General features: G+C 43.6%; 1 protein-coding gene across 1 annotated transcript in view; it reads right to left on the bottom strand.

Annotated features, from left to right (window-relative positions):
- Positions 1-6: 6 nt before the first annotated feature.
- The window catches only part of LOC109956622 (zinc finger SWIM domain-containing protein 6), a 41,733-nt gene continuing 29,357 nt past the window's right edge, over positions 7-12,382 (bottom strand). Inside the window, 10 exon segments of the mRNA XM_020593900.1 lie at positions 7-2,046; positions 2,174-2,255; positions 3,604-3,767; positions 3,945-4,102; positions 8,319-8,454; positions 9,405-9,665; positions 10,306-10,452; positions 10,716-10,862; positions 10,982-11,152; positions 11,643-11,822. Of these exon segments, the coding sequence (XP_020449556.1) occupies positions 1,181-2,046; positions 2,174-2,255; positions 3,604-3,767; positions 3,945-4,102; positions 8,319-8,454; positions 9,405-9,665; positions 10,306-10,452; positions 10,716-10,862; positions 10,982-11,152; positions 11,643-11,822 (2,312 nt within the window). The 3' untranslated portion in view covers positions 7-1,180.

Below are 12,382 nucleotides of genomic sequence, written 5' to 3'. Positions count from 1 at the left end.
GCAGGAATCTGACTCAAAACCTTGGTCTCACTAGTAAATCTCCTGTTTAATTAACACTGTCAGCTATCACAGATGATAAGTATCATGATGGCAAAACAAACAAGCAAACAAACAAACAAAAAAAACAAACAAAAGAGAACTGGGAGCAGGTTCAATACCATATCATGAGGTAGTCGTCTCCCTCTGGGTATCTGCTTCAACTAGAAAACTCAACTAAGCCAGTTATTTAGTCGAATTTGGGTTGTTAAAAATCACAGCTGTACTACATTACTTTAATGTAACAATAATACTCATTATCTTTGTCTAATGTGCCGTAACTGTAGCGCCTGCATACTGTCCTCTGTCTAAAACAGGTACTCATTATGGAGGTGGGTGAGATTACAACAATAACAACAACACGAGTTAGCTAAGAGCATTGTTGTGTGTAATGAAGCTAATGCCTGGGACCCAGAGAAAACTAATGGCTGCTCAAGTGCTGCTGCTGCTGCTGCTGCTGCTGCTGCGTCTGGAGAGATGCTGATGGCGGCTTTCTGTCAGTGCTAATCCAAGCTGTGCCGAGCGGAGCCGAGCTAAGCTGTGCAGTGCTGCCCAGCGCCCACCGGTGAGGGCCTGGACAAAGGGAGGTGCTCTGTGTGGTTTAAAGCCTTAGTTTCTCTTTGAGGGTGCCAATTTTTTTTTTTTTTTTTTTTTTTTTTTTTACATGAGCGCTATTGTAGAAGGGCTTCAGCCACTTGACAACATAGAAATCAATATACATTGAAAAAGGGAAACAAGATGCTCTAAATCATAAAAATAGAAGGAACAAAAATTTTAAAAAGCCATTTCACTTTTCATTTTCCTCTTGCACACATGTAGAGAAATACAACATTCACAATGTGACAAATTTCCTCTCTTCTGAAAAATAAAAACACTTCTGTACACATAGTAGTAATAATATTATTAATAATAATAATAGTAATGTTTATAACAATAACAACAGCAAGAACAATAATACCGCATGTGGCTCTGTTGATTTTTTTGTCATCTTTTCCTTTCTCTTTTTGCTTCATTCTACAAGTCACATCCCTCATTTTTACTTGTCTATTTTTAAGTCCAAAAGAAGTTCAAAAGGCAGACTCAAGTTAATAGAAAAGTACTAGAGCGGGTGGGGGGGAGCTTTTGCTGACCCCTAGCCTCACCCTTAGCCAAACCGCTCCCTCACCAGCATCATTAGTTTCTTTTTGCCCTTGTAGATTTGTTTCAGGTTGTCTATGAACTGGGTGAATTGAATATGTCCGTCATGAGCCATCATAAACGTTTCCCGGGCTTTCCCCAGGAACTCGATGAACTCGCTGTAGTGGCGAGGGCTAATGTGTGTGAGCCGTGAATGTGTGGTGTTGATGTAGGCCCCGATGGTTGCGTCTAGCAGCTGCCTGAGCGGCGCCTTGTCCAGGGACATCAGCTTCCCCGAGTTCCTGCGGCTGTGCAGCGCTGACACCATGCCCGGCGTCGTCAGTGTGCACCGCCGCAAAATGTCCGAGAGCACGGTGGCGCACTTCACGCTCTTAACGACCAGGGGGATAACGGCAGCCAGCTCATTCTTTCCCAGTGAGTGGCTGAGGGCGCAGGCCCACAGCACATCATTGATGGCTGGGTGTGTGTCCTGGTTGTAACTGAGGTTCAGATGAGCCATGGCTAACGTCGCCAGCTTGTACGCCCTCATTGGGTAACCACGGTGTTCCATGTAGCGTGCTATAGTGAACAGCTGTGTGTAGCTCATCCCTGTCGCTGCCGCATCCAGTACAATCTGGTAGGCTGTCTCGAAGGCAATGTGGTCCTTTTCACAGAGTGTAAGCGCAGAGAGGGCGCAGTTCTGGGGGTCCTTCATGGCACACTGCAGGGCGAGGGTGCGAGCGGATGAAGCCAGATTCTCCTGCTGGTGGCAGTCGAGGTGGAGGCGGACGATAGTGCTGTTGGACATGACAGTGGTGGCCACGATACTGGTGGCTTCTGTGGGAGTGAAGAGTGTGAACCAACTCTGCATGATGCTATCCAGTGCGTACACACCTATAAGACACAAACAGGAAGCAATGAATAGAAATGTGGAGAATAAAACAGTAAAAGTTATACATCTAGTACATCTAAAAAAAAAAAACAACTAAACAAGACCAATTAAGTAGCCAGGGTGACTTACCTACTTCAGTGGCACATGTGACTAACCAGCGCACCATCTCTCTTCTCCTCCAGTTTAACGTGGACAGAGTTATTCTCATCACCTGAGGAAGATGGAAAATGGTGGAGCAGAGGGAACGATACTGTAGGTAAGTTGTAGAGGAAACACTTGCAACATTAAACTTTATACATTCTAACAAACTGCACACGGAAACTGAAATACCTCCACTGAAGACTGTTTTAAATATTTCGTTACCTAATTCAATTATTACTTCAACAGTATACAATCATCAAACATAGACCAATTTTTCTGTGCTTGATTTGTCATCAAAGGTACAGTGAAGTGCCAGGTTTAAACCAGTCTGATAACCAGTCTGCCCCAAATGCAGTGGCTTCAGTTATAACAACACGTCTGTAACAGTTTCAACTAAAATGTCATGTTCTTATGGAGTCAGTGGAGACGTTGTCACTCTCCTTTTTAATCCACTCTGAGCTAGCAGAGGGGTCGGACCCACGGTAGATGTGTGTGACGTGCAGTTCTCATGAGAGGTCTCTGGGACGTGAATTCAGAGTTACATAGCGCAGTAACTGATGTTCTGGGCATGCCATTATTACATGTCGGTGTACTATCAAAATGATTCTGAAGCAGTTAATTTAGTGTAGAATTGCTACATATTGCTGCTTTAAGTGATCTTGAATCAGTTTTCTGATGTCCAGACATGTTTAGATGTTCAGAAAGCTAAAGGACACACAGAGTTGGCTCTGTAAAGGACTAGGTGATTGTTTTGCGTGGTCAAATAACCAAATAGGAATTCATTTTACATAAATGAGGGTTTCCTATAGAGCAGTCACCATTTCATTAAAACAATAAGTCCAACAAGTGTTTTAAAAGTAAGTCTCATGAACACTGGAATAAAGTCCTTACATGGACCCAGCAGATTTCAAGATAAGTGAACCATTATGTCACGTACACTAGATTTCATCCTATAAGCTTTTCCTGTAGAAAATGATCAAATATCTTATTACAGAATCAAACGAATCAATAGGATACATTTCAGTAACTTAAAGGAGTATTACAGCTGTTTCAAAAAGAAACAGTCACCTTACAAGGAAATGATTCAAGCATCACTGTCACACATCCTCAATGTACGGTATGTGGCATTTTTAATACTGTGTAAACTTGTTTTGGTTTTGTTTGTCTTCAGTCTAACGGTTGTGTGTTCAACACAACACACCCACAGAGCTGCAGATTCACAGAAGGCCAGATACAACCGGCTAGTTTGCATCCGTATGTGTGAATGCACTGTAAAATTGATTCTGCTGGGCTTTGAAAGGAGTAAGGCCAGATGTACATGCATAAAAACCTACAACTGGACCTAACAACCTTATAAAAAGTACCAGTAAACATCCATGGTACTTATTTTGGCAAACAGTGTGGGAGAGTCTGCGTACCTGCAGTCCCAGCTCCAGAGACACTTTGAGAAGTGTGATGTCAGGCAGGCTGTCCATCAGAGTGGCGATCTTAAATGCATCCTGTGCCAGTTTGAAGATGTGAGAGGAGGAGTGAATGTTTTTCTGAATGGACTCCAGGACTGTCTCCAGCCTACGACTGTCACCTAGAAGGGATGTTTTTTAGAATAGGATGGAGATTACTGCTGTGCCTTGTATGCACGGTATGTGTGTGTTTCTAATACTGTCTGGGAGTTTTCACTACCGTCTATTTGTTAGCAGCATAGACCTTTTTCTGTATACACAATGTGTTTATGTCATTTCCTGTGTGTATATATCTGCACCTTTGGCAGCAGTGAGCATGGTGGAGGCAAGCTCACACTGCTGAGACTCTATGTGACTCAACGTGAACCAGCGCGGGTAGCGGTTGGGCACTACAGAGACAATGTGGTGGGGTCGTGACAGGTCGCCGGACGAGGCTGTCGACTCCAACACTGGCAACCTGATGGAGAAACAGACGCAGAAAATGACATCCATGCAATGCTATTCTACAGAGCAGCATAACAATTTACTTCAATTAATACATATAACATTTGATAATGTTGTTAGAATACTTCAAATAATTATCTATTTTAAATGAACATTAACCAGAGTATGATAAAGCATCACGCTGAGATAAGAAAGACAGCGGAATGGAAAGAATTATAATTGGAGAGACACCAAAGGCCCACAAATCATCAACACCAAAGTGAAATCACTTCTTTCTTCATACAGTAATAAGCAGACAGACAGAAAAAAGTCTTCATTATGATGGCCTGAAAGTGACTTCAAAATGAAAATGACTTCAGTGATCACAGGGGGGATTACTGTTAGTCTATCCCTGCAATTTACCTCCAACCTAGTATTTAATCAGCTAGAAACCAAGGTATAATTAGTATTTTCTTCACTCTAATTGGTCATAATGAAGTCAGAGCCATGCAACACCTGCTAGTGGGTGAAGGAGCTTCACTAGTTTCTCTGTCTCATTATAATAATACTGACAGGGCCAAGACTTCACCAGCACCACGAGCATCACCGCCGTTACCACTGTGGCCGACTCATCTCCTATTCTGCTTCGCTTCTCTCTTCCTGCCGCTCCCACCTCAGTTTCAAAGGTCTTCTTTCCTTTAGAAGACAGCACAACCTGGCCTTCTCTCAGCCAATCACAAAGCTAATTGAGTCCATGGGGAAATTAAGGAATTCACCTTCCAGCCCCATAAGGCTGGACACACATCAAACAAATACCGACACACGTGAATGAAAAGAGCCAGAACACACACACACACACACACACACACACACACATAGGCATGTATGCACACACACACTCAGACATACACACACACACATGCCCTTTTGAAAACACATCAAAGCTGCCTGGTAAAAGCAATGTGATGCTAAATGCCAGTTTCAATTTCAGAGCAAAGTGCATGTGATACTGTTGCCACCTGAGTAAAGGCATGTACAAAAGCAGCCTCTTCTTCACTCTGTTTTGCCCAAGAGGGCACAAGTGGGGCTTATCTCACAGGGATAGAAGTGACAAAAACCCAGTCGTGATACATGCGAGTGTGATCGTTGACACTTGGTGTAAAATGGAGATGTTTGGAAGCCTTAGCAGCAGCCTGGTTCACTCTGCACACATCTAAAGAGCTGCTAAAAGCTTCCACCATACTGGGGCCTTCTGGCGGATTCCTGGGGTGTAGCAAAGCAAAAAAAAGAGAGCCTTGGGTAAAGATGGAAGCCTCATCAACATTCCTGTCTTTGTTTGGTTTTCACCAGAGAGCCAGAGGCCTCCATTGGATGGGGGCTTGAGAAGCCTGGCCTGCTGAAAAAGAACCTCCTCAAAATGTTGGGAGGAAAATCCATACTGGGCTATTGTTCCATGAAAAACAAAAATAATAATAAATGATACAAAAAAAATGGTAATGGACTGGTCTGAAGCACTCTGTCTACACACAAGTACAGCATTTTCTCTGCCATGGCTGAGTTCTTATTGAGCGCCTCGTAAACTACTGTAAAACGGTGTACACCGACTATAATCATGATCATCTTCTCTGCGCAATAACACTGTACAAACTCTCAACTCAGTGTCAAGTGCTCTTAAAGCATCAAATTAAACTCATATTTCTTTACAGCACTGCCATGGCTGGATATAAATGTACATTATCAATGATATATAAAACACTAACAGAGTAAGCTGGAAGAGGCAATCAATCCCCGAGTGAGACAGTGAAGAGGGGGAGCAGCTCTGGTGTCAGACGGGTCCTGTAGCACTGTAGCACCCCGTCACATCTGAAAGGGATGCAGCATTACAAGAAATATTCAGTGAAGATGGTGCGGGGGGAGTCTGGAAGGGGCCACAGACACCATGTGGCGAGGAGACACAGATGGATAAGATATTCAGAACCAACTGATGGGTTTAGTAGACAGAGGATTGTGGATGGAATAATTAAGCTGAATAATCAATGAGTTTCATCTACAAATGCACACAAGTGTAAGTAACAAATGCAACAAGTATAAAGAAGGAGTGAGACACTGATAAAAAGCAGCGCAGCCAGGTTTTCCCTAAATCAGGAGACCTTTTGGGTTTCTGGTCAGCATCACCATGACTACTGACCTCTCTACCTCATGCTTCTTTCCCCCTCTGACTGTAAACACCTTTCATGTTCATAATATATCAAGCACACATCTATCAGCTAAGCGACACATCCGCTGGAAAACTTCCACTATACACAGAGTCAAAATGGGAAACCTTTGGGATGCCTGACAGGAGGGATTAAACCACATGTGACCGAAGTGGTAACCCTGAAATGTAGTTCACTGCTCACAGGCCAGGATGCTGGGAATGATACCTGGGCTGGGCGATGCATTGTTTTAATGCACAGCATCAAAGTCAGGTGAAAATCCCAAATATATCACTTCTAAACAATATAAGAAATGAACCCCAATGTGTTTTTAAAACTTTCTAAGGAGTCAGAATAGACTGATGTGCACCAAGGGTGGCAGAGGTAAATTCAAAATGTTTCAATATATAAAAAAAAAAATCTAGAAAGAATTAAGCTACACACATTTAGACTTATGGATTAGGCAGTGGAGAAAAGTCTGTGGATTACAGTAAAAATCTGCATTCATTAGCACTGGAGGACTCATATCATATGGAAATCTCATGTGACAACAGGCGGCTGGGATTTGTCTCTTTGGCTTCCAAAGAGTTAAGATAAGGACAGTCCCTGGGAAGGAAGTGAGCTTCTTCTTCTGTAGCTGCAGTCAAATTCTGGGCAGCCAGTGAACCAGTAGGCAGCTCCTCTGTTTTGGTGTTGGCTGCTCACACCAAGCCATCGCACAGCATATGCTGCTCTCGCAGACTTTAATTAACCTCGTCCAAGGCACATAAACACACATAAACACACTCCTTAAAATGACTGAATATGCATTTGCATATGGATACGGTCTCGCTTCCTCTCATTTCAGGAAAAAAGCTGGTTTGAGAGCAGCAATGAAAGAGAAGACAAACAGCAAGTGGAAAGTGAAAAAGTGTGTGTAAATGACACAGAGAGCTAGACTTTCTCTCTCACAATGCATCAATGATAGTGTTATAATGGGTCCATTTAAATAGCCCCGATTCCTTTACCTCCTCCTCTATATTTAACTGTCTGCCATCCCGTGGGAGCGGGGAGGTATATGCTATCATATAACACTATGCTACATTACACACATTCATTATGTGCTGAGTAGACACCCCTGGCTCCCAGGAGCACCAATAAGTGGCCATATTATTCTAAATCACTGGTTTCACACCACAGGAGTGAGGATGGAGGAGATGAGGGAAGGAAGCAGGGAAGGTGAAGGGAAGTAACAAGAGAGAGAGGGGAGCGGCCGGCTCAGGAAAATCAGGTTTGGGATGCGGGTTTAGAGGCTGAGTGCCCCAGCCAGCCGTGTTGTTTTGGTCCTGTAAGCACATTATTTCAGTTCCTGACACTTCTTAAGTGGCTAACGATGTGTTTGTTGTTCCTTTTATTTTCTGATTGTCCAACTGTGACACACGATGGTCCAAGTAAAAACTCACTTCTCATTCATTGGCTAATCATTTGCCAGTTTTATAGCGATGGACTCCAAGAGGCCTGGGTTTGTACCTACACAACAAACATCTTCCCCCTGCTGCCCTATCCCTGTTGGCCCTGCATGTGTACGTGTGTATGTCCTTCTCATTACAGCCCTACTAATTACACTCTCATTAATGTAATTAATATTCACTGATCCGGGTCCCACTAGTCACAACATCAAAACAGCAGCAGCGCAGACTGATTAACACATAAACATATGTACACATTGTCCACAGATGAATACACACTGGAGCTTAATATGGAGAGATCAGCCACAGTGACTGACTTTCAAGCTTGAGGAGAGGATGCAAAAAGATCACTACACGTTATCTTGAAATGTTTAGGTCAATAACTTTAGTTGGAGGCGTCGCACTAGATTCAAAATCAGGACTAATTGTGATTGTGATCCCGGTTAGTGGTTTTTAAAATGCTCCATTTGCCCAAATTTGAGAAGATTTTTGTTTTTAATCCAAAAAAACCATTAATTTAATTCTTCAGATAAACATCAATCAAATTTGATTTCCAAAGTTTTGACATGATTACAGCAACACAAAAACAAAACCTAAAGAGACCTACCTCATGGCTCTCAGTGCAATTTTGTACGCCAGTTCAGCGTCATGAGGTAGGAGAGAGGTGAAGAGATTGCGGGCGAAGGTGTGCATGGGAACACTCTCTCTGTGGACGATCTCTCCGAGGCCAGAGTACGGACCAGCTGTACAAAAAAACACACAGACACAGACACACAAAAGGCAGCTGTTTTTAGTAAAGGTAAAAATGGGTGGAAGAAATTCACTGATAAAATAATTGTCCATCTCAGTCAAGTCACTTTTATAGTATATACATTATAAATAGACAACAAACAAGTATATGTTTATTTTGTTGTATCCTCAGTCATGGTTTTGCAATTGTCTACTGAGAAGTGACATATCGGGCCTTTCCCTTCTAGCCAGGAAGAGGCGAAGCCACGCGGCATTAAAATAAACTGTGATGTCAAAAACCATATGGTCGTGTGTGCAGACTTGGCCTCGCAATCACTCCCTCCCATTTTTCCTGCACTTCCCCTCGTCTCTGGTGGTTATTTTAATCCCCAACAGGCTCCTAAGCCACAGACCACATCACAGAGTGGCGCGGCTGCAGCCTCCAGGGGCCCGCAGAGGCCTTGGAGCCTGGTGCTCTATTAGCAACGGAGCCAGAGGTGGGTGGTCGCACCAGAGCCGAGGCATCGTTAGGTTTTGGGTGGGGACTGGAGTGGAGTTTGACTGGGCCAGTCCTTCCAGGATGTGCCACCTCCCCTCTCCTCCTCCTTTTCTCTTTCCCATAACCAAACCTCATTCTGCTCCAGCTCCAGCCCTGTATGTGTACACACTGTTGTGTGTGCAAGCATGTGTGTGCTGACACAATACCCCTGGTGTTACTGTGTAAAGAGCTCATTTTGGTCTGGCCCAGGGCAACTCAGCCTCTATTTGTGCCACAAAATGAAAGGATAATAAATAGTGAGACAGAGTCCAATGTGTTTTTTCCTGTTTTAGCAAGAATCTGTATGCTCTTGGTGTCAGGGAGGGAAGAGGAAAGACAGGAAGGAGGTGCGTCTATGCATATGTGTGGAGAGCAGGAGATGAACAGAATATAAGGCGCAGTAAGGGTGAAATATAGCTCCCTTACCCTCTAGCAGAAAAACGGCCTGTTTACGGAAGATTTTGACCAGGGAGTCGTCCAGTTCCACTTCCTGCAACTTGGCCAGCAGCTGCTCTTCGTTGCGACAGACTTTTTCTTGAGCGTACAGTCCATCGGGCATCACCCGCTGCTGGCCTAAGCCAATCAGAGCCGTCTCTATTGCCAGCGCCATGTAGGATTCACCGTCTCCCAGCAATCGCTGCACAGGCATTCGCTGGAGGTCTGCTCGGCTTACAACACTGGAGCAGTCTGTGAAGAAGAAGGGAGAGAAGAGGAAACAGATGAAGAGAGAGTGAATTGAAACCAAGGAAGTGAGTTGGCATAAAATGGTAGTCAGTGGCTGTGTTTTTCTCTGAGGTTTAGGGACACTAGATGATTGTATCTCCTATGGAAAATCACTGTGTCAGACACATAGTAGAGGTCTGAACCCAACAAACCTCCAAAATAAAAACCAACGCCTCCATTCCTTTCTCTATCTCAGAGGAGAGGGCTATTTCTGTGAGCAGAGGAGGCAATGAGGGACAGAGCTATGGTAGAGTGTAAGGGAGGAGAGGAGGCATGATATGATGAAAAAGAGAAAGAAGGTGAATCTACTCTTAAACTTTGCTTTCTAATATTCTAATGTGATTCTAATGTAAGTTGAGAAATATGAAAGGCCTGAAAATTACATTGTTTTATGCAGTGACACAGACAAAATAATCTTGTTTTGTTACATTACCCTGACAAAATTAATGTGGCAATCAGAAAGCATACACAAATCACACAGTATGATCTTTTTTGGATTGTGTTGGCTCAGAATTAATTGTTTCATTTGCTGCCTGAGAAGCAGAGGTGGGTTTAAGTATAATGTGTGAATCTGAATTGAGGATGCCAGTTACATCAGTAGTACCTGAGAGGTCTAAGCAGGTGTTGGAGCCCTCCTCTCCTCCTCGTCCTGACTCAGTTAGGGTGCTGAACAGGGTACCGATGGGGTCTAAGGGGTGGCCCACCCAGCCCTCCATGTTAGTTATGGAGGTATGGCCTTTATGGAGCAACTCTGAGACAAGACACAAAAGACACAGTTTAACACAGAGTGCTGACCATACACATTTTATTTTTACAAAAGTTAGCAAAATGATTCAATTATTTCCCCTTTTCTTTTATCACCACAGCCTTATTTTGCCATGCCTGACTATTCATATAGTAGGTGAACGTAGGTTGATGTTGTTTGTGTGTATAATTGTGAGTTTGTAAGAGTGGAATGCTTGCTAATTTATAATCTGAAAATATAAAAACCTGAATAATAAAAACTGATTTCACCTTTCTTGTGCCGGCGGAAGTGCTCCAGCTGTCTCTGCTGTTGCCGTCGTAATGTGTTCACCACAGCAATGGCCAGTCTGAGGGCTTCTCTCGGGTAACCGTGTGAACGCAGAGCATCCACCCTGGCACAGGCCGTGGGGACATGTTCTGAGGAGAAGGCGACGTTTGAACCACAGTATTCACACACTGGACACCGTGTATTCTTAGCCCGATCTACTGAGCACGTGCACTCACATACATAAGCATTTACATACACATAAACTCACCATGCCACAAGGGCCAGCCACGTGAGTCAAAGAGCGAGCCCTCCTGGTTGTCATGGTAACAGTAGTTGGCATAGAGGTCACTGGCAATAATGTGCTGGAGGTGTCGGTCCTGCCAGTGTAGGTCACAGGCCTCAATGGCCCGTGTGAACACAGTCCTGTGTGGGCGTATCTCTGCACAGAAAGCAGGAGGAGAAGTGAAGAAGATTTCATGCATGTGGGGAGAAAAAAGCAGGTAGGGCCCACATACATGGTCATTTGGTCACTTTAAAGGCCCTAGCATTTTAATCTTTATTAACATCATCTTGATTTTTGATCATTAGCATTTTTACTGTAAAGAAACATAATCATCACCTAGAAGATTGGTAGCCTGAAGTGGCTCCTACACCAGAAGAAATCTTCCAGAGCCACTGTTTTTGTCTAAACTGAAGAATTACTGAGGGATTACAGATACAAAAAAACTACTTCCAACTTGTTGATTGTCTTGAGTAAAGCAATACAAAAACAAATTAATGCATAATGACTCTTGCAGGAAGAGACTGAGGCTTCACTTCTGATGCTAACAAATGCTACATGTAGCACCTCTCAGCTTTACAGCTGTGAGATATGCTGTTACAAAGTAAATAGGTTATTGACAGACACACAAAACTTGTCAGTCTCTGACCTTGGTTGCCATGGGCACCCTGAGGCAGTGAGTGGGTGAGGTTGGGCAGCTCATTGCCGTGGTTACCGTCCTCCCAGGGGCAGACGTCCACGCTGTTCCATCTGCGCAGCTGCCGCAGCCATGATGTCTTCTGCTCTGGTTTACAGTGGGGGTTCAGTACAATACACATCCACAGGGCACCTGGACATGGCATGAATGTGCACACACACACTTTAGTTGCCTGCCCTGCTTTCTAATGTGTGATGATGACATCAGAAATGATTCGTGTAGGCAGGTGTGTCTTTGAGAAAAAATCCTAAATACAGATATCACGCAAGACTTGAGGCAGTTTTCAAAGATGTGCAACATAACATTGTTTCTTTTTCCTTCAGAGCACATTTTCTATGCTGCCGCCATCTTGCACTAGAATACAAAACTCTGAAAACAGAGAACTTAACTACTCCCGAGGCGGTGCTGACTGCACACACATCATTTTAGGGTAAATTGGAACAAACAGAATATGAAAAGTTGCTATGTCTTTGGGGATGCAAGCACATTGAAGGATTTTACTCTCAAAACTACTGGAGATACATAAACTCGACAGCATATGTGTGTGTGTGGTTGTGTTGTACCTGTGCATGCGTGTAAAGGCAGAGAGAGTTTTGGAGGAAGGACAAAGACAAGGACAAAGACAAAACAAGAAGAAATAAAATGAATATAAAAGGCACAGAACAGAGGGAGAGCAGGAAAAAAGGGAAAGA

Source organism: Monopterus albus, unplaced genomic scaffold (assembly GCF_001952655.1).
Source record: "Monopterus albus unplaced genomic scaffold, M_albus_1.0 scaffold20.1, whole genome shotgun sequence".
Lineage (NCBI taxonomy): Eukaryota > Metazoa > Chordata > Actinopteri > Synbranchiformes > Synbranchidae > Monopterus > Monopterus albus.
Note: the sequence above shows the minus strand (reverse complement) of the source record. Positions and strands in the feature narration are given on the sequence as shown.